Source organism: Micrasema longulum, unplaced genomic scaffold (assembly GCF_059751315.1).
Source record: "Micrasema longulum isolate JH-2025_06_02 unplaced genomic scaffold, ASM5975131v1 h1tg001134l, whole genome shotgun sequence".
Taxonomy (NCBI): domain Eukaryota; kingdom Metazoa; phylum Arthropoda; class Insecta; order Trichoptera; family Brachycentridae; genus Micrasema; species Micrasema longulum.
In genome coordinates this window covers 315,409-339,309 of record NW_028278322.1, presented here as the reverse complement: position 1 = coordinate 339,309, position 23,901 = coordinate 315,409, and the positions used below count along the sequence as shown (strand labels likewise).

At 33.9% G+C, this 23,901-nt stretch overlaps 1 protein-coding gene across 1 annotated transcript in view; it reads left to right on the top strand.

Moving 5' to 3' along the window:
* peb (zinc finger protein pebbled) overlaps window positions 1-23,901 on the top strand; it is a 52,439-nt gene that overhangs the window by 19,434 nt on the left and 9,104 nt on the right. The window contains exon 2 of the mRNA XM_088233623.1: window positions 8,664-8,786. Coding sequence (XP_088089749.1) covers window positions 8,723-8,786 — 64 coding nt within the window. The 5' untranslated portion in view covers window positions 8,664-8,722. The remainder of the gene's footprint in view (window positions 1-8,663; window positions 8,787-23,901) is intronic.

Here is a 23,901-nt window from a genome sequence, read left to right as displayed (position 1 = left end):
ACCTGTGTACATTGTACAAATAAGAAACTCGATAAGATGACTTGACGCATGAGTCTGGTTATTCAACTGCACCAATGTGTAAAAGGCTTAAACGGTCGATAAAAATGTTTAATACCGCGTATCCTTTTTTATTACATTTGCATACCGATACTGTATTACCTTTAATTTTAATAGCTATCACAAAACGAATAAACAAAGGGGTAGTTTTAAATGTAATCCACCAAAGAAAATATTAACAACAAAGAAATGTTGTGTGTAAACATTAAAAAACAAACTTTTCTTACACACAAAAAACAACATCTTTCCATTCCTATGTAAATGCATTCTTCTCAAACGCAACCTTGGTAGATCGATGAATAAATCATTTGTGCTCCTTACTTCTTCTTTTCATATTAGATTGAAGATTTGTTAATATTCAAATATTGAATTTAAGTAGGTACTTGTTTATGGTGGAATTCAAAAACAATTTTTTTTTTTTTTTTAATGTGGCATTCTTTTTGCAAACGTCAAACTCCGTTCGTCTCACCAACAAATGGGTGTACCTATGTAGGAATACGATTTTTAAAATGTGTTGAATTTAATATTATTTTAGTGTCACCAAAAATCCAATAAAAAGAAATAAATGAGTGGAAATTACAAGGAATTTCAGAAAAGAATCTGATTGAGATCCACAAAAAACAAATGCTGTTTGTAAACATTCAAAAACAAACTTTTTTTATACACAAAAAAACAACATATATCCATTCCTTTGTATTTACAAATTTCTCTGCATTCTCCTCAAACGCAACCCTGGAAGATCAATGGATAAAGCATTCATGCTCCTTTCTTCTTTTTTTGATTGAAGATTTAAATATCTACGAACACGCACAGCGCAAAGATCTATATTTCTCCGAAAACCGCACGTAAATCGGTTAAGCCGTTTAGGAGTTCAGTGACATCACACGTACAGAGGAATTACACGTATAAATATTGTACAAAATAACAGGCTGCTAAAACGTTTGAATTTTTAATGATTTTACTCGTAAAATGCTTATACTGAGGGGAAAGTTTTATTAATCGATTCATAGGGTACTTGTTTTCAATTTCTCAGATATTATGTAATCAAATTTAATTGAAATATTTCCATTCCAAACTTAAAAAAATACACAATATGTAGGTACGTAATATGCAACTAGAAGTTGGTTAGCATTGTATCTTGAAACCACAACGATAACAAAGTGGGTATTAGTGTTAAAAATATATATTTGATACATAATAGGACTTATTATGATAGATTTTTTGATGTGCCTGAGATGAACTCTGTACTACTGTTTATAACTTAATTATTATTTTCAATTAGCACACGTAGTTTCTCTATTTTGATTATATAAATGCGAGTACGTGTAAAATATTTTCCGATATTATTCAATTTTCTGATTGAAAGTGTAATTTTATTTCATTCTCATAAAAAATTGTAAATTCAAAGCGTCAAGCAGAGATATGTGTGAAGCCTCCATTGAACATGGAAAGAATGTATCGACAGTCGTCTGAAGATGCTCAGGAATCAAGGAATAAAGATTATAAGAGGTATAGGATACACTTTGCCAGGAAGTCCTGGAGATCGGCAATAAATTACGATATTTTACATACATTACTTTGTACATCTGATCCTTACATATAAAGTTTAGGCCGATAGCAAAGAATCAAGCCAAAGAATCATTAGAATGACATAACCAATATAGATAATTTAATGAAATGCTATTTTTATAAGTAAAATGAAAAATTCTTAGCTTTATGTTTTTGTTTTTATTACTTTAAATTCGTTTGAATAAATATTATCGATTTTTCTTTATTATTTTTTTGTTCTTATTCTTTAGATAATTATGTAGGCGGCCTCCGTGGTGTAGTGGTCAAGACGCTTGACTCACGCACGGAAGGTTCCGGGCTCGATTCCCGGTGAGAACACAAAAATTAAAATGTGATTTTTCTCAAGCCTGGGTGCTCTGTGATGTAATTCACCACTGTAATTAACCTGGCCTGTTGTGGTGCAAAAAAGTGGAAGATGCTAGAAATGTATGCTAAGATAGACGTGTGTGGCGGTCCATTTTCTCTGCCTACTCCTACGGAGAAATGGCGTGATGGTAGTAGTAGTAGTAATACTAAAGAAAATAATAGCTAGGAAAAAAAATATTGGTGGGGAATTTAGTTTTCCTCAAATTTGGGTTATTTGACTAAACAATATTTTGAGTTTGTCCAAATTTTTGTAGACAAGGACTGGATTCAACTCCCTGGGGAGCTGTTTGTATTAACATTTTACAACAGAGATGAAGAACATTTAAGAGAACGTAATATAGAAGTCTAGGCATCTACAGGGCTTATGACCTGTCAATGGCTGGTTTAAGTGGCCACTTTACACACTGTGTAACATTCACCATTCTGCCTATATTTGAACATCTATATTCCTTCAGTTCTTTCATCTGTGGATGTTTGTGAAGTTAAAGAGCTGAAACCTTTATTTATGCGGGTGAGATTCATCTAATTAAATTGTTGATAAATTACCTGGTCCATGAAGAAGTATAGAAATTGAAAAAATAATATTTTCAGGCGTTGCCTAGTATGTAGGTGAAATAATTCAATTATATGAATCTCACCCGCATAAATAAAGGTTTCAGCTCTTTAACTTCACAAACATCAACAGATGAAAGAATTTTAGGAATATAGATGTTCAAATATAGGCAGAATGGTGAATGTTGTAACATTACACATTACATAACAATACACAGTGTGTAAAGTGGCCACTTAAACCAGCCATTGACAGGTCATAAGCCCTGTAGATGCCTAGACTTCTATATTACCTTCTCTTAAATGTTCTTTATCTCTGTTGTAAAATGTTAATTATTTGACTAAGATTTTTGGGGAATTTGCAACACTGAATGCGTCATTACGTTCCAATAAAATAAAGATATACTTCTCTTGCGCTCCAAAAATTAATAATTATTTTATTGATTTCATCATTTTATTGACATTTTGTTTATGTTGATCAAACTTGCATCGGCGCGTCGATTCGTTTGGCGACAGAAGATTACTCCACTCGAGTTCTGTTCTCCTGATAACAGAAAGATGCGCGATAAATTAATTGAGCTTGTTTTTCTCGATCGCAGTCAATAAACCACGTGCTTAAGATTAAAATATTTTAATGACGCCAGATAAAGATTAAAATTATTTGTCATTCAATTCCAGTTGATGTATTTTTACAACGCTAGATTTCATATTTATTTTGGCGCTGGAAAATCGGAAAATGAAACGAACGATAAACAAAGCTACCGAGCAAAGAAACTATTGTTTATATAATATTAGGGTATTAGACGCAAACTTGTAAATTTCTATTGAAGGAGTTAATGAAATATTTGCGAAAAACTTTAAAAAAAGAATTGTGAGTTTTCTTAATATGCTTCACTAACTCAATGGAGAATGCTAAGTTTGCCGTGTCAAGTAGTATAATTAAAATCTGTTTTTGCAAGATTTAGAGACGGTTTTGAATTACGCTATTATTAGGTAGGTATGTTTTTATGTATAGTTTATTTTGTCATCAATAAATAATTTTCCGTTTTTGGTGGAGATTTCTAAGTTTGCTTGCAATACCCTCATATAATCTGTTTTTTTTTTCATTCTTCATCATCATTCCCCTTCTGCTTCTAATAGTGCATAGGGCACTGGATGGTACACCAATCGCAGCGTATCTTGATCAATTTTGTTACATGAAGGTGATCAGTCTTGCGCTTCAGGTACCAGTCCAGGGATTATGAAATATTCTAGTGTAAAAACACCCATTAAAATAAATATTTCACATCAACCATGTCGGGAATCGAACCCGAGACCTCTTGCACGAGGCCGACCCTATATTCTCATGATGATAAATAAAATATACATATTCTTTGGTCAGTTCAATGCCTTTCAGGCATTGTACACTGATAACAGAGGGAATTAGAGTTTAAAACACTTTTTAAGTTCTTCCGAATGTTTCTTACATGGAGCACTTCACTATTGCTGTAGCACGGATACCGGTATCGTGTAGATCAGTGCTCCGCAACCGGTGTGCCGTGGCACACTGGTGTGCCGTGAGCTGGATACAGGTGTGCCGCGGTCAAATTCAATGTATTTTGACATTTTAGTTTAGAATAATAATAATTATTATAGTATAATATAATGTGGTTTATGTTGAGTGATGAAATCTGGCGGGACATCTAGCGGAAATACAAGTAAGTTTTGACGGAATCTGACGGGATTTTCTGTAGATTTTAAATGTAAATGACAAGGTGGCAACACTGAGCGGCTCAGTTCACGTATACTCGTCTGAATATCCTCGCATTTCCGACAAAACAATCTTAACACTACTTCCATTTTCGACAACATATTTATGTGAGCAAAGTTTTTCAACGCTTGTATTAATCAAAAATAATAAGCGGTCATGCTTAAAAGGTCTTGACCAAGAACTTCGGGTTGCGCTGTCAAAAATCGAGCCGAATATAAAACTTCTGTGTTCATTGAAACAAGCGCAGACATTAGTTTAGTTAGCTTCTATTTTTAACTGGTTTTATAGCTATTTTTTAATTGGTTTGACTGAGTTTTGAAAATTTCTCCCCTGGAAACGTTCCAAAACTGCGGTAAAATTTTAAAATTTCCTAAAATAAAATATGTTATAGTTATATGTATGTATACCTTTCAAATAAAAAACTAAAAATTATTGTAAAATTTTGAATCAATTTAATACCTATATATCTTAGCTTTTGGTGTGCCGCGTAATTCTAGGAATAATTTTGGTGTGTCGTAGGTGAGAAAAGGTTGCGGAGCACTGGTGTAGATGATGGTGAACTGTATAATTTAGCCTGTTTATACAACACTCACTTCACTTTGTACGAAATATCCTGACGCAGGATATGATAAAGATTTATCAGAGAGACAACTTTTCACATGTGACTTGCTCACAGGACGGTAGAAGCACAAGGATATGAAATAGGAAGGATTTTGATAGGAACGGGATATTTACAGTCTTATATGAGTTGCCAGTTTAGAAAATGTAAATTTAGTACTTAAAACATATAATTATGTAATATTAAAGGAAAAAACATATTTTTAAGAACTGATAAACGTAAATCAATGCATGTTTGCGTGTATGTAAAAATGTTAATGACTTAACACGGAAAATTTCTAGCAATTTAAGACCAAAACAGTCATTTTCATCTGTCTGAACAATAAAAAATTATAAATAAATCAATATTGTTTTATGGAAGAGATTGAGCGATCAGAAAATAGTTTAACGGTGTTAATGCAAAACAAAATATTCGCAGCCCAATGCTCTTCGGGTTGATTTTTCAAGATCCCATTGTTTTTCCTTTAAAAAATCAAAATAATGAAATAAGTCACTGAAAGTGAAAATTTTCGGGTACTTTCAACCCAACTTAATTGAATTTTAAGAAAAATTTCAAAATTTCTCTTGTCTTCATTGAAATTGAAATAGGTACTTGATCCATTCTTCTCCAAATCAAATTTGAATTGGGTTATTGACAATGTACTACACTGAGTCAGATTCATTTTGACCAAGGATGAAAGGGGCGCTGGTTTTTATCGTTATCAATGATTAACAATTATTATTATTGCGAAAGGTTCCGCTGGTTGGGAGGATTCGTGATAAGATAGTCTACATGTTATGAATTTATTTTATATTTTGTACAAACATGTTTCTTGTACATTTGACAGTACGTGTACGCAGCGATTTATTCCATGACAATTTATTAAAAATACATATAGATATGTGTTATATTTGTATCCATCCTTATTTTCTAGCAGGGATGCTGGATTACAACACCTTCTAATCTCGTCGTCAAATTTTTCTCGGGAAACATTTCGATAAGCTCATTTCTGGAAGTATACTATGGTCCTTAAAATGTAACATGATTAGAATGACAGTTGTCAGAAAAAGTGACGACATAACTTTGTAGTAACGCCAAAGGAGTTATTTATATTGACACACGAAAAATCATTTGTATCTGGCTTGTTAATTTATTTTTTAATACAATGCTTGAAACATAAATCAACATTAATATATCAAATCAGCTTTAAAACTAAAAGAACACTAAAATAAACTTAATTATTAACGACGTTCTTACAAGGTTATATAATTTTGCAAAAACGTTAGAGATGGGACAAATTGATCAATGTAAATTAATCGAATAAAAAAATCATTCATTCGATGTTGTTCATGAAAAAAGTATAAATGTCTCATTTTTTGGTGAATAATTGTGTTTAACACACTATAATAGGCTTGTTTTTGCGTTTTTTATATCAATTGTCGAAAACAGAGTTTCATGATTGCATGAAATACTGTTTTACACACCCAGAAGCCGTACAAATGCAAGTCAGAATTCACCCATTAATAGGGCAATAATATGGATCTATTTTTCTGTACATATCGGCAGTTTGGCAGCTATCTGCTTTTTTTGTTTTCTTCTAACTTATATTAAACAGCCCATAAAGTAATGCAGACTAAAATTTGTCAAATAAATAAATAATTGTGTCAATAATGCAAATACTATACCAGTCTTCAATCTTTATCTTCTTCTCTCGCTTTCATCTCTCCAACTATAGGCTGTGGGCCTCTCCCAACTCCTTCCACTCGTCTATGTCTCGACTCCTCCGCATCCAGGCACCGCCAGCTATCTGGGGCCTTCCGACACTCCTTTTATTTGCCCGGGGTCTCCACTTTAATATTCGTGGCGCCATCTGGTATCTCCCTGTCTGGCCATATATTATGTTCTGCCCGTTGCCACATCAGCTTTGCCGCACAGTTCATGACATCGGCGACTTTGATTCTCCGTCTAATCTTTTCGTTTCTTATTCCATCTCGAAGACTCACTCCGAGCGTCTTCCGTTCAATGAACCGTTGGGTGCATTTGAATTTTTGATCACTCTTCACTCTGAGGGATTTGAAGACTTTATTTTGTCTTTTTTACAGTAAAGTCTTCAATGGAAAGAAGGAATGCAAAATACAGGAAGAAAGAAACGAACGGAAACATGCATTTCTCTTCAGACCTGATTTTTAAAAAAAACAGCTCGGGTTCGTTACAAAATGAAACAATTCTTTAGGATTATGAAAAATCTTAGCATTGTCGCACTTAAAATCAATTCGGAGAAATGATTCCTTCTTACCGGCATAACGTATGGTTTTTTCTTTGAATGCAGAATGAAATAGACACTTGACACAACAACAATTTCAAATATGTAACGTTTTGAATAATAATTTTGCTATGAGGATTTATTTTGATCTATTCTAAAGCGCCGTGAACTTAAAGGTGGGTATATTCGTCATCCAAAACACAATAAAACGCGGGGAAACGATGCGATAACGCCCAAATTATCTTTTCAAAGTGATGAATCAATTTCAGCAATGCTAAAGTGCTCTCAATAAACATTAAAGTTGAGTAAACACGCTAACTCAGTACCTACGTATAGCGTTACATTTAAACATTGACGCATATATGTACATTTGAAAATGTTTCCAATTAGTTTCCTTTATCAATGTAGTTCATTTTTATGATTTTGTTTACGTGATTTACACTGTCTCTAAAATGTTGCGTATTAAACTTTAATGGAGTATCTTTTTTAATGCTTCTTTACCCCTTCGTGAAAATCATTGGGTACATTTCCCTTTTTATGCCCTATCGGGTGTCCGACGCTGGCAATCTCTTCTTCCTAGTGATATCCTGTCAATAATAATCTGAAAGGTTTCCCGTTGCCTTCTCTGGTGTGTTTTCTCTAGGGGTCGCCTTCCCTTAGCAGGGGGGTTCCGTTATTTGGCGTTCGGACACTCGCCATTGGCGCTCTCACTATCTGCTATGACGCTGGTAATAATGTTAGTGGTCACATTGCCCTGGGTCCGCCGGGCCTGAAGACCACTCGTGGACGCTAGTGAGTAGGACCTGTTGGTACTGATGCTGATGTTACGCAGTTTGGCTTTTCGTGACACTTTATAAAAGTATATCTTCAGCGAGACATACCCCATCACGACCGCACCAATACATTTTGTATTAGTTTTGTGTAATACTGTTTTTCAATGGTCCACTTTTATTTTTGTTACTGTGTTTTTCAAAACTGTCTTGTGATCGATTTTCCAATCTTTGGACAAACAAAATAATATTAATGTAGCGAAGACCTTTATGTTTACATTCAAAATAACGCCACACCGATTCGACACAGAAATTTAGGTATGCATAATTCGATTAAAATAAGAAAACGGATAATATTTTAGCTATCTTTGTAATTTAGGTGTTCCAGTTAGCTAATGTTATGGCTAGCTGATGCTTGCTAATCCCAGCTAATGCTAATGATAATGCTAATGCAAAAATACAGTTGATTGGAGTTCTCATTTCAATCGATAACTGCAATTCTGCAATGGCATATTTAAATCAGTTTGATATTAAATGCCACCTTTTAAAATACGCGGTTGATGCGGAAAGTATAGGAGTACAATTTCCAACTATTTTAGTGCATTCATTTCTCAATGATTGTTATTTTTAATAATTTCATCATGTTTGCCCTTTTATAAACAGCGTCGTCATTTCTGCGCAACTGGCTTGTAATCTAGACCCGATTTCCACAATTTTGACTGAGCGTATTTCTTCTTCCAGGTGAAGAGTTGAAGCTGCCCGACTCTCCAGCGGCGGGAGACAGACGGTCGCCAGGAGACATGCAGGATATGTCAGGAGTCATCACAGAACCGGCCAGCTCACCACCCAGAACTTTTACCACAGGTTAGTCACCGACAGCTTAACCCCACCAGATTAACGCAAAAGCCCGACTTGCAGTCCATAATTCGATATGATTGTTTCTAAAAACTAAATGCTCTAAATAAGTAGGTCGATAATTCGTAGTACAAAATACAGTCATTTCCGTTCAAATGATCCACATTCATAACCTCATTAATTTAATCATCACTCCCATTATTTTATAAATATTCGTAGACTTTATGCCGGATCCTACAGCATCATTTCAAAGTTGTAAGAATATTTCAAAAAATCGTATTCGAAAAAACTCAAAGTCATCATTATTCCCCTTTCCGCACCCAGTGGTGCATGGGGCAAGCTTTTTTATCATATGTTACATAAAGGTGAAGTAATAAGTCCTTCCCATCAGGTGCCAGCCTTCCTGATCCAACTCTAAAAGAGAAAATAGAAGCAGAAAAAAATCACTTTAAGATATATAAACCTTGTACATAACAAGCAAAATAAATAGCAAATGCAACTCCCATCTAAAACAAATCCAGGAACAATGAAATATTGAACTTATTGAATATATATTTTACGTGCGCCTTCCTAGGAATCGAACCCAAGACCTCAAGAGAGCAGCCATCGGGTCGAAAGCACTCGTCCAGGGTTCCGGTTCGATTTCACACACAGAACTACATTATTCAACAAAATAACTACCCGCAAGCGAATATGAATGAAAACGAACGTCACATTTTTAGAGACAATTTTCCAAATATTCTTCTGATGATATTCTCGTAAAATTAATGTCTTCTGCATTCCTCAGAAACAATCATTTTATATGGGGTTACTCAGTACGCAGATCACGTTCTGACTAGCATAGCGAACTAGAATGAGTAATGTAGATAGACAAATAATTGAATATTTCACTGGACGATTTACAGATCAGTGTGTTCATATTAGAATTTTCAATTCTACTTTTATTAGACTCTTGTATACCAAATGGAAACCACGATGAAGCATATTATCTTCTACTCACATGCGTGGCGGTATTTCCATAGAAGCGCCGGGCTTGCCTACCCGATTTCGAATCAAAATGACCAAATCTGGACCTGAGGTTTCCAATAATTAATTTCGTTGTTTAAAATTTGGCGCGATCGTCTGTAAATTCGTCATTCTTATTTGGAGACGAAAAACCCGAACCCCATAAAATCCATGTGCGCGGACGCTGGCAGTATGAATAGTCGTCTCGCTCTCTCATATGGGCTTCTTATGTGGCTTTCTCGCCGCAAGAAAATTTACGAACACCGCATTGCGAACGTGAAATATAAACATATGGATAACAATTTTTTGGAAAATTTATATATTGCTTTTTGTATAGAGGTTAGAAGCCAGATTCTTTGGAAGTGATGTAAGTTGCATGCGGATGCGATAGAACAGATCGAACGTTTTCATGATTGTTTATGTGCTTGTTTTTTTCTCGCTTTGTTAGGTTATTTTTCTCTAAATTAGTTTAAGAACCGTACTTGTAAGTTTTTTTTTAATATTTTTAAATGGGCTTGCCTTGCTGGTTAACTCAAGGGACGCTACTGCTCACGTCGTAATTTATTGTCAATTTTTACTACCTAGTGCCATGTTCGAATCACATTGACTTTTATCAGAAAACCACATAAAGTGACGAAAACCTCGTTTTATTCTGGTCGTAGATATTCCAGTTTCAGTACTAAAATACGGCGTTTATTTGCATACTTGCAATGCAAGGAAATATACCTGGCAGCTTCACTAGATACGTAATTGCCTGGGCCCCACTTAGAATGGAAAGTTAACATTTATCTTCAACTAAGTAAAATTAAATTTTCTGTATGAAAAGCAGAATATGCATACATTTTTCTCTTCTAAACATGTTCAATTATAAGTTACCGACGAAGATACTTTAAATGTTCATGCAAATATACTCATTTTCGAACACAAATGTCGGTTTTTCTTTATGGACAGTCGAAGATAACTCTGTTAACTTCCCTTTGTAATCGGGGCCCTGTTCTTAAGCTACGTGTGTAATGTGAATATGTAATAAGAATAAAAATATCTCAATATTTTAATTAAAATTACAAAATAACAAAATCAAAACTATTTTTAAAAATTACTTTACATTTTAAGAATTGAACAAAAACAAAAAACTAAATTTTGAAAAATAAACTTCAAAAATAAAAAAATAAGCAACTAACAATTTGAATTTAAAAAATTAAAACCAGATTAACAGAAAAATTAATGGTTTTCAAAAAATATATGAAAAAAATAAATAACACATAAATAACAATAACACGATATAGAAACTTCCTGTTTCTATATTGTCTCTTTCCAAATACTTAGATATGTGGGATATGTAAGTATTATGTTTAAATATTGCCAATTTATAATGGAAATCGCGTGATCATCATGAAATCACTTCGCAATAGTCCATCACTCCTGTTTTATGGCAGCACATTCTTAAGCCAGTAATCTTTAATCAATAACTTATCTCTGTATGTCAACTGTCGACTGTCGACCATCGCGCCGCGTATCTGTGACCAACAGAGCTGAAGACCTAAAAGTGTGGACAGATCGTCGTTACGCTCTGTCCGACTTTCTCTAAATATTTGGATCCCATTAGATATTTTGGGCGGAGCTTGCTCGCGGCTGGAATACATAATACACCTAACACTCGACGCCTTGTGCGAGGGGACAATTCGCCAAATTATTTATTACAGATTCAGCGCAAATCGCAAAAGGCACGATGAATCGATAGAAGCCACTCTGGCGCTCTTCACGCCGCAGTTAAAGGCGCATTTGTAATACAAGACACTACTGCCAATCTTTATTTGGGTTAGGTTAGCGGATTTGACAACTGATCAAATCTTAAGCTGCTTAATTCGGTCAAAGTTTTTTCGCCGGATCGATGTATGCGTAGTACATGGTAAGTCGGGGTAATATGGCAACAAAAAAATCATTGTAATTTTTCGTACGTTGAAAATGAAACATTATCAAAAGTCAAATACCAGAAAATAGTTTGTTTAATAATTAAGCACGACTTATCATTAAAAAGTAAAAATAATAAGTAAACTTTTATAATTGAAGAAAGAAAAGCACGGTCGAAATGCTATTATATTATCTTACCTTCGTGCAACAATAATAACGATCAAGATACACTGCGATCAGTGTACCAATGCAGTGCCCTATGCACCATTAGAAGCGGAAAGGGAATGATTATGAGAAGATAAAACACTGGAGTCCACTTTTTGCCGTTTTGAAGTTAAAAATGCAGAAATTATCGCAAGTAGCTATTTTATACGTAAATAAAACACCAAATTTTTGTCGTAAAAATTTTTTTTCATGTTCAAATAAAAATGCGAAGTCCACTTTGTTTTAATGAAAAAAACAGCAGTAGTTTTAGATACGCCATTTTAATGTGTACTTTTATTCTCAAAATAGTAATAATTTTACATTTAAAGTTCTTTATAGATTGAAATGATCCCATTTGGTTAAAAAGTTATCATGTTTTGTAAAACGCCCCATCACCAAATCTTGTTTTCTGGACATTTCGTTCAGTGTGTCTCTCGTGGTCTCGTGGTATCCTTTAAGTTGCAGATATTATAACATAAGATTTAAATAGATTACAAAACTATTTCAATTTTAAATTTTTTTTTAATTGTTTTTTTTTATGGGGAATATTTATTTATTTATACTCTTACATTGTTTGTATTCTTTTTTTATACAGAATAATTTTCCCTCACTGGGGTGTCCCGTGCCGAGGGAAACATTTTACAAAATGTGAAACATGCCTAAGATTAGCTATTGAACAAAGTTAACATAATAATAACAATAAAAAAAAACGTAATTCATCCAATTAACCTAATTATCATTAACATAATAAACAATAAAAAAACTAAAATAATCATAAAAAAAACATAACCAATTTATATAGACCAATAGAACAAATTTCATAAACAGTACACACATTTTACCTATTTGGCTTGATTCACTTGATCCTTGATCGGAAAGGACAGTTGAACTTAGTTATGCAGAGAGCAGCCTGTCCAGAATTTAAAAAAAGGATATTGGCGTTATCGGGTGCAGTAAGGTCAATTATATGTTCTGCTAAAAACAGCCAAGCCGCTTTCAAACTAAAAAACGATAATAAACACATTTTGAAAATAGCGTTTATCACATGACATTTCATAATTACCGGACAACCCGCACAATATTAAAAAAATTAGTGTGTATAAATACACAAGTATTTTAAATTTATTAATTTAAAAATACCTGTAATAAAAAAATATGTTTTAACACTGTGTCCCGGAGCCGTGTAAACACGTGATTATATAACCATGTGTTGTGTCCCGGTCCCGTGTTTTCACGTGGTTTACCAGCTGTCTAAAAAAGTGTATTTTATTGACATCTAGTGACTTTTATTAGTACTTTTTTGCTGCTGGTAAACCACGTAAAAACACGGGACCGGGACACAATGGATAGTTATTATAATCACGTGTTTACACGGCTCCGGGATACAAAACACAAAAAAGGAGTGAGGCCCTGTATATGTGCGAACATTGCAATGCGCAATGCGGCTCTCCATAAAGGCCAATGTTGGCAAAACCATCACACAAAAATTACTTATTTAATTATTTCATTTAAATCTGAAAAGTTTCAATCGATTAAACTTATTATGACACTTTTAAGAAACCCTTCACAAAGCATGAAATTTCACAAAAATGGGCCGGGCACAGGGTAAATTCTATGTGTATTCGGCCGGTACTCAAAGTGTTAATATAGAATGTCAACTTATACATTTTAAGTTTAAATGAGATATTATTCAAAATTAGATCTCGCTGTTTTCTGCAAAATGCGTATTTTAGGTTGTGTAGTCTGCCAGACTTTAAAAAGTTAACAAAACTCCTTTTAACAAATAATTAAACTAGTTTAACAAATCGATTAAGCGATTCTTTACAATTAAGTACCCATTTATCAATATGTTCAATACATAATGACACAACATACATCATAGTTTACTACGGACGCTGTTTTGTGCAAAATGCATATCTTAGATTGTGGGGTCAGCCTGACTTTAAAAATCATCAAAATTGGTCAAATGCGTAGTTATAAAAAACGAATGTATGCATTATTTATCATTTGTCAAAGTAAAAAATATTCCAAATGTTGCGTAGATTAGATTATTCACTCTTTTCACAAAAGTGCTATTATCTCAGTTTTATTTTTCTTTGGCTGGCTGGCAATGTGAACGGTGATTTTATTTACAGGTAAGCTACATAAAAATATCATTTATTTGTACCTACATAGTAGGTGCATAATATAATATAAGTTATATACACTTTAAATTGCTATTTTTTTCCTTGGTTCTTTGTGATACAACAACTCTCATCAATGAAATCAACTCAAACTACGTAACGTGATACATTATATTGTGTAGCTATAATATCCATTAATTTTACGCATAACTTCTATCAAAGTTTATAATTCAGTCAGTATTAGGTATTCTCATAACGATTAAAATGTCAACTGGCCGATTTGTTCTAAAAATGAATAATGCCAAAAACGGCCGCGTCGAGCGCCACATGTGTTGCGAGTCATGTGTCAAAAGTATAATCTCAAAGAAAAATAGTCCTTAAGAAATCATGTTTGAAATGCCGTTTTCCAAATCGAGAATCTTCAAAGAATTTGTGTAATTCGCAAGTTCACTCTAGGAGAAAAATCCCACCACTGGGTTTAAGATGTTAAAAATACAGCACACTTGTTTGTATGAAGAAATAATCAGATAGTTCCTTGGCTCATTGCTGGCGCTGGGCACGCTTTATTTATATTTTTATTTATATTTTTATTTATATTTTAAGAAACATACGAATGGTGTGGCAATGATTTATATGAAATAGTAATTGTTTGTTTTTTTTCTGTAAATAAAGTCATCGAAAAACATCATTATGTATTGTCAAATATAATGGTGGGCTGCGCATAATCGCTTCTATGCACGATTCGCCCCTGCTGGTTGGTTTCTGCATAACTACGTTCAGTTGATCTTCGCGTAAAATTCCAGGAGTCGATAAATAATACACGTGTCCGTTGGTAGGCTGTTGTCTCATGACATGACCCGCGTCCGACGTCCGCCATCGTTGGATGTTGGATTGGCCGCTTCGGGACATGCCCTCACGTGTGTCGGGTACAGTTAATTAATAATCGGAGCCATTTGGGATGTGACGTGGAGTTTAATGTCCATTGCACGATCGTCGGTCGCTGGTCGCTGTGTTCCGTCTTTGTCTGCGCTCGTCCGCCGCATTTCTTCCTTTCTTCAGCGGACAAGGATGGATTGTTTAATGAGCTGCCGGTTTCCTCTCCTGCCTTTTAATATCGAGAAACTTTTTCGTTGATAGACGAAACGATTTTATTTCAATCCTATGCCCACATACCAACCTTCTTATTGAGCAAGTTTTTTATATTACTTTTTTTTAAGCCAATCACCAGTCATATGGGAGCCATTTACGGGAGTATTTACGGTATAAACTAAAGTCCTTAAAATATAGCTTGATTAGAATGACATTTGTCAGAAAAAGTGACGACATAACTTTGTAGTAACGTCAAAGTAGTTATTTATATTGACACACGAAAAATCATTCGTGTCTGGCGTGTTAATTTATTTTTTTAATACAATACTTAACACATAAATCAACATTAATGTATAAAACCAGCTTTAAAACTAAGAAAAAACTAAAATAAACCTAATTATTATCGACGTTCTTACAAGGTTACATCATTTTGCAAAAACGTTAGAGATGGGACAAATTGATCAATATAAATTGATCGAATAAAAAAATAATTCATTTGATGCTGTTCATGAAAAAAGTATAAATGTCTTATTTTTTGGTGAATAATTGTGTTAAACACATTATAATAGGCTTGTTTTTGCGTTTTTATATCAATTTTCGGAAACAGAGTTTCATGATTGCATGAAATAACTGATAAAATCGATTTGATCAGTGATCAGTAATTTCCCATCACTAATGAAAATAGTTTGACAGCTGACTATAATATCGATATTTATGTACGAAAGTGTGTATATTTCTATGAAAATTCAAAGTATCTTCGTCGGTAACCGGTAATTGAACATGTTTAGAGAAAAAAATTGTAAACATATTCTATTCTTTATGCAGAAAACTTAATTTTACTTTGTAGATACATTTAAACCTCAGAATACATACCCTGATAGATTAGCAATTTATTAACTTAACCTAAACAATCTTAGAATCTAAAGTTTATGCTTGAAGGACTAACAATAAAATTTAAAAAAACATTTTTTTTCAAAGCTATCCAAGCTTCTTTATCAAGGTATACTTAACTAATGAATTCTATCTTATTTTATTTTATCAAAGTTTACTCAAAATTACCGGAGGGTCCGATGTCTTACAGGCCACCCGGTGGCACAGCGCGGGTTTAAACTGTGCAACTCGGTTATAAACTTAGACTATACCCTGTCTACGTAATCTATAAGTGTGAAAGCACTGCAATTAATGATATTAGGTACATATGAAGCTAATAAATCAAGTCTTCTTAGGATGGGAAGTGTAATGTGAGATGGATACGATCTTTAAAACTAGACCGGAAATATTGTTTATTTGGTTGTTTGTTATTTTTTTCATCTTTTAAATAGATTTTTTAAGTTTTAAGATTTCTAAATTGTCTTATTTTAGCATTTTATTTTTAGCATTAAGAACTTTTAATCCAGAGTCTATGATTATTTTATATCAGATAGTTTGCGAATTCAGAAAAATGATTATTATTTAGGCACATTAAGTGTTCTTTTACTCAAATATTAAAGTAAATATGATAGAATTCATTAGAAGTATACCTTGATAAAGAACCTTGTATAGCTTTGAAACCAGTAGGTAGAAAAAATAAAAAATAAGTGTCTAAAAACAAAGTTGTTATAATTTATTTTATTTATCTTAGAATCTATTTAAATATACAATGCGTATAGTCATGGCTTGATCTAGGCAGACATGGGAAGTATGTCATCTCAAGTCGGGAGTGATAACACCGCTTGCTTCTTCAATGTTTGCCTTTGCTGCAGGAACACATCGACCGTACTGTTGAGTGAGATTTTATTGACTGTTCTGAGGATCCTTGGCAGAGGGAAAAAGACACATAAATATGTGAGAAAATTGTTTAAAAATGTTGTGGATTTTTTTTTCCACAAAACACATAGTTTACCTTGACGATGGCTCCTGCAATGGATTCAGCTTACACGGAATCTCCCAAAAAAGATACACACCTATTGATAACAGTGATCGTGAAAATCTACGCACGTATTAAAATAAATTGAAAGTTTTTGATAAAAAGTCTGCGAGGCGCAGACCTGTATATAAAATAAACAAAATTCTTCTTCTACTATGTAAACAATGCCTGCCTAGAATCCAAATCATGATCGCTTTTTATTTATTTCTAGAAGAATCATAACTATTGTCAAAACATCTGTCGTTCAATATTTCACCAGAACAAATGACATCTGTTTCATTGTAACAGCTAAATCTTCAAATACTTACTACATGCACTGCTGTATTTAACGACATCTCGATAAGATTATGTTGCGACACAGATGGAGAGCATTTTAGAAAAGTAAATATGGAAGTGCAGGCATTTACATCATCATCATTCCCTTTCCGGTACACCAATCGCAGCGTATCTGGATCATTTTTGTTACCAGTCCTGGGCCTCGACTATGATGGGAAGATAAAGACGTCATACCTTCACCTTGACGGTATAGTTGAAGATAAATTATCTCTAGCGATTACGAAGATACACTACCGACCCCCACTTTCAAGTTTTGGATATGTGCATCGATATGAAACAAGGGGAAGCGTACGTTACGGTACACATATTTACCCCCTGAAACGACATAGCTTTAGTATGACGTCATAGTTAAAGATAAAATTCTCCCGACCGATTACTAAGATAAGCTACCGATCCCCTCACCATAAAGTTTTGATGGAAGTACGTCGGTTTGTACACCTCAAAAGGTTGGCACTTTTTTTCCTAAAAGCCTATTAAAAATATGAGAGAGAAATAAGTCAGTTTTGAAGACGAATTAAATTCCGACATAACTGTCACTTTAATAAAACGAACGCCTAGATGTTAAAATAATGTCGCTAGGTTCTGTCCTATTAACAAATAAGAGTATCTAGGCGTCAGACACAGATTATATGCGTCAGAAAGTTAGCACTCTAAAAAAATAATTATTATATTTTTTCCATCTGTTTTACTATCTTTTCGAGTTACTTAAATTTTTCATCGTTTTGAGGTTGGCACTTTTTTTCTTAAAAGTCTACTAAAAATGTGAGAGAAAAATAAGCAAATTTTGAAGTCGAATTAAATTCTGTCATAACTGTCAGTTTCGGAAACGAGGGGCTAGATGCAAAAAATAATGTCGCTAAATTTTCACTGTAATTCAATTAAACTATATTATATTATATAGGGAATATTCCGGAACGCTGGATCTGCCTGACTCCTAAAATAATTCTAGCGATACGGTAAAACTCCAACCATCTGGATTAATGAGTACCCACCAGATTTTATTGCTTCTGAAATAATATAAAGAATTGAAATCACATAAAAACTCCAGCAAAGTTAATTGCACGATTAAATTAGAGCTAAAATCTTTTTTTTTGTTTCCTGTTAACGATTTGTATATTTGGCAATCAGGATGACTGGAGTTCGGATAAACGGCGGTTTACTGTATGTTAATTTATTTGTCAGTTCGGAGAAAAACTTTGAGCTGGCGCTTGTCGGTTCAAGTTTTATTTTAAAAAAATTAAGATTCGGGATCTGAGATTGTGTTTAAGTAGGTACCGCGAAACTTTGTACAAATTTACCGAAATCAAATGGAAATTATTTTTTTTTAAGGTTGATCATAGATTAGACTTTTTGGGCGAAACTTTTTGCAAATTTACCGAAATCAAATGGAAATTTGTTTTTTTAAAGGTTGATCATAGATTAGACTTTTTGGGCAAATCCAGGGCAAAATTGGACGGTTTTGCGGTACCTCGGATAAAATATCTAGCGTCAGCGTTAGCAGCACGCTAATTTGTGTCTTTGGCCTTAATTATACAGATAAGAAATATATTTAAGAACATTTCTGCATACTTAACTCAAAAATGAACATTTCAGAATAATTGTGCCATTGTTATAGCTCAGATGCAATGTAGGTAACACATTTGCAGGCTTTTTATTCCATTTGGCGGCTTGTCAAAGCATGATCAAGGATTTGTTATCATTCCATTTCCTCAAGATGCGTCACTTCCACTAACTCATTGCTTGTCACATTGTCTCCACTCTTCTCGGAATACATCACTAAATAGTACGCCGACTTGTGCCTTGTGATTAACGCATTTTCATTTAACGATAGTTGACAGCCAGTGAGAATTTAATCCCGCCATATTGTCAGATTTCAGACAGATTTCTACAGAGTAAAAATCTGTAAACTACTGCCATCTATCGCTTAATAGTAAAAGCTTTCTGATACTTGTGTTAATTTGTTGAAATTAATGCTTTTATCATTGCTAATTAAATAAAAATAACGCGAATATTTTTTTATATTTCTCTCAAAAATCCGACAACCTGTTTAGAGTCTTTTTTTCTTATTTTGTCCTACAGGATTTTCGTATTTTTTCTCTGTAATTATATTTTGTTTGCTTCTTAGTCATTGAGACTTTTCAAATTAATGAGATTTTATCTAGCATTTACTTGCATTCATTTTTCAGATTGCTTAATACTTATTACTTCTTGTTATGTGCCATCTATTTATAAGCAATATACCATTTAGCAGAAAATAACTAACAGTTAACACGCTATTCTCGTCTACCTACATTCAAATTCATTTATTTTAATTGAGCAACTTTAATTAGAATTTCTCAATGCTAATCATATTTCATTGCGAATTCACCATGTAACTAAAATGTCTTGGGTTTAAAAGAGCCAATGGCGGATCTAATTTTTTCTTGCCAACATTATATAGGGACTAATGTCAATTAAAAAATCTGCATATTAAACAATTTTAAACACACATGCGTGGTAGTGTTTTTTTATTGAAAATTGTTACTAATACCCCAAACGGTTTATTATTTATGTTTTATTAAGTTATTTCATAACATCTTAAGAACTCATATAAACTTTTAATAATATTAGAATTTCTCAATAACATATTTTTTCAAATTATTTTTTAATATTTAGATTTTTTCTATTTCCTTTATTTCTTCAGATAACTCATTGTACAGCTTTAAACCCTTGTAAAATGAGTTTTGAGATTCTGTTTTTCTCCTAATGAGGAGTACCAATGGGTATTTTTTATTTTTTTTACCCCTTGTTTCATATGTATGACATTGTTGGTTAAATTGTATTATTGTTTTTATTTTATTCATCCCCTTAATTATTTTATGTATAAAAATTGCAACATTATATTTAATTTGTTGCTTTACTGTGAGCAAGCCAATTTATTTGTGCATTCTTTCCACATTAGAATAGATATTTCTTTTGAGTATAATCCTCATCGCCTTATTATGACATCACAAAATAACTGTAAAATTACACCCTTGTAATGTTGTGATTTACGAAAGTTAACAGAGTTATCTTCTTCTTCTCTTCTTCTTTTCCACATCCGCTGCTAAGTGGAGCATGTGGACATCACCAGTTGCCTCCAGGAGACCCTATCGCCAGGCAGCATTTTTGCCTCTTCCCACGTCAATCTAGCGCCCCTTAATTCCGCCGAATAAAGTCTAAAGATCGTCATTGACGGCCTTCCAGGACGGCGTGAGCCCGCAGGTTTAAAGAAGAGGCAACTTGGAGTTATCTTCGACTGTCTATAAAGAAAAAACTATATTTGTTTACGAAAATGAGTATATTTGCATGAACATTCAAAGTATCTTCGTCGGTTGAACATGTTAAAAAATCAAAACTCATTGTACAAGGGATTGAAGCTGTGCAATGAGTTACCTGAAGAAATTAAAGAAACGCGAGGAAAAAAATGTATGTATATTCGGCTTTTCATACAGAAAACTTAATTTTAATTTGTAGATAAAATTAAAGATGAATGTTAACTTCCCATTGTAATCGGGTACGTATTCTGATGGGAAGATAAAATTTATCTTAAATTTTATCTACGTAGTAAAATTTAGTTTTCTGTATTAAAAATAGAATATGTTCATGGATACCGACGAAGATACTTTGAATTTTCATATAGATATACACATTTTTGTACATATATATCAATATTAGTTTATACCGTCTCAGTATATACCAATGAAGACAGCCTTTCATAATCGCGGCCCAGAAGCCTTTTTTGATGTGAAGATTCGTCCGCTGAATTATTTCACCTACCAGGCAACGCCTGAAAACATTTTTCAATTTTTATACTTCTCGGATTTTTCGGTTTAATCAACAATGTTTTGAGTTTGTCCAAACGTTTATAGACAAAGACGGTAAAGACTGTATCAAATTGCATTTTCACAAATTATTTTATATGATAAATGCATAATTTGCGGTCTGTGACTGACATTTAAAATGGAAGATTTTTCGCCCACTCGATCCCATTTTAGATTTTTCCGGGATGTGCATTTGCGGCTACGCGGTGACGCACGCAGGATTATACGAGGATGTGCCAGTGGCTGGGAATTTTAATGAATAGATGTTTGAACGTCGTTTTTCTTTCTCTCTTTTGCAAATATACAACATTGGACAACAAATATAAAACAATAGGCATTTTTAAGGACATATTTATGCATGTAAAATTATTATAAGGAAAGTAGAAAGACACAATGGTATAATGTAGACTTGGTGGGAGTGGAAGCGGGAGAGAGGTGTTTATAATTGACTTTGATTCAGTGATCGTATGATATACTTGCTATCAAAGAAATAGAGACTGTTATGTTTGTTAGCAGACCTAAGAATCTGGGCATAGGGGAATGAAAACCATAGTTAGTTCTGTGGTTATCGGTATGAAAGAATACGTTTTGTCTGAGGTTTCTAGTTGGGATATTTTTTTTTTTTGAGCTCAGTAGTTCAGGCGCATCAAAGAGTGAGTTGTTATGTGGTGGTGTTTTCGAGATAAAAGAGTGCAGGCCTCGTTTTTTTGTCCATTGGTCGGGAAGAGTCGAGGTTGTCCAAAATGGCAGAATGGTGAATGTTACATAGTGTGTAAAGTAGCTACATAGTGTGTAAAGTAGCTACTTAAACCAGCCAATGACAGGTCATAAGCCCTGTAAATGCCTTGACTTCCGTATTACTCTCAAAAAAGTTTTCTCTACGTTGCGACGAATTTAGATCTGAATAACTCCCAAGGAGGAAATCCAGCCAGTCTGCAATCATTTGGACATACTCAAAACACTGTTGAATCAACTAACTGGTAAAAGAAGAAGCATTAAAATTGTAAAATTTGATTTCAGGCGTTGCCTAGTAGGTGAATTGGTTCAGCCGGAAGAATCTCACTCACATTATCAAGGTTTCAGCTCTAGTACTCTTCTAGTGCATAATCCAGGAACAAAATACGGGAATACGGTTGTATGATGGAAGGTCAAATCGCGTATTAATATAACAAGATAAATTACAGTGAAATAATGCTTTCATATTACAAAACTCTTAAATTACTTCGACGGTGGTTACATCAATCTCTCTGTGTAGTGTAAGTGATGTGTCCTTGAATTTTAAAGTTTAATTCAAAAGTGAATTCATTTAAACTTAAGCTGGGTTTACAAGAGGACAATACAATGGACAGTACAATATTACTTTGTCCCAGCTCCGTGAACAGCCACGAACGCGCAAGACAGGACAATGAGACAATACAAAAAAATCGGCCGTAGTTCACACGTGGAAAGTTGCGAAAATGAATACTCGTCGGCTGCGTTACGAGCGAGTTTGCGAAAAATATTGTTTCTTTGTACCAGGGTGTATTGGAATTGTTGGAGGACGAACCAGTAGACAATAAAAATTAAGCAAATGAGCGACATGCACGCTATTGTCCTGCTGTCCTTTCTGTACGCGAACAACGTAGCCGCGCGCGGTGATGGGGGTAATCCATCGTCCTGCGGAGATAGCCTGCCCGTCTATCTCTATGGCAATGTCTCGGCACGTTGTCTTGTCCTTCAAATTGCTGTTCGCACGAGGACAATAGGTCCGATACTTGCACAGGACAACTCTAGGGAACACTACTTTATTATCTAGTCCGCGCATAACGGCGCGGCGAAAGATTGTGTGTGGGCTTGTCGCTATGTTTAAGATTTATCAATGAATGAACGTAGGCCCCATCTCAGATCGCTACAATTAACAAACTAATTAAAAAATATTTGCTGTAGTTATTAAAGAGATTAGTTAACGTATATCTGGTTGTATTATATTTTTTTAAAAATAGGTACTGATTGTTTAGATCAAATTTTTAGAAAAGCATCGATTGATTCCATTCAATCTATGGACGGACCGCCGCGCACGGTACTTACATAATATTTTTATTTTTTTAAATCTGGAGATGATTTGAGTTCGAGATTCTATTTAAGAATAAATTTATCTCGAACAAAAATGTGTTTTGACAAGTTAGAACAAAAAAGCAGTACTTATTTGCAATATTTAAATACGTAGTTTATCTTCAAATCTGACATGACATAACATAATAGGAAATGTATATTGTATTAAAAAATGCATTTAAAGACTTAACTTCAATAAGGTATTTATAAAACAGTGGTTTAGTTTTTAGTTTTTCGTCCTAAAAACGTGTTTGGATAAAAAAATCGGAGAGGCTATCTCGGTTACGGCTGAGCGTAATGGAAGTTGGAACTTCCTCCGTTGGGTTTAGAGCAGAGGCTCTCAAACTTTTACTGATTCGGGACCAAATGGTCGAAATCGTCGGGGTCGTAGAACAACGACGGATGTGCGAAAAATGCGACAGCTTGTCCACCACGTCTGAGGACATAAGTCACATACATACACGGAACAGTTGCTCCTTGCTGAACGAGAAAAGCTGTCTGAGGGCGCTCTCTGTGGTCTGGTAGCAAGAAGGTAATCCAGAAGTACATAATATGCACTTCATTGGATTGAGAAAAGAGGGAAGTGAATTCTTCACAGACTGCGATTAAACTGATTG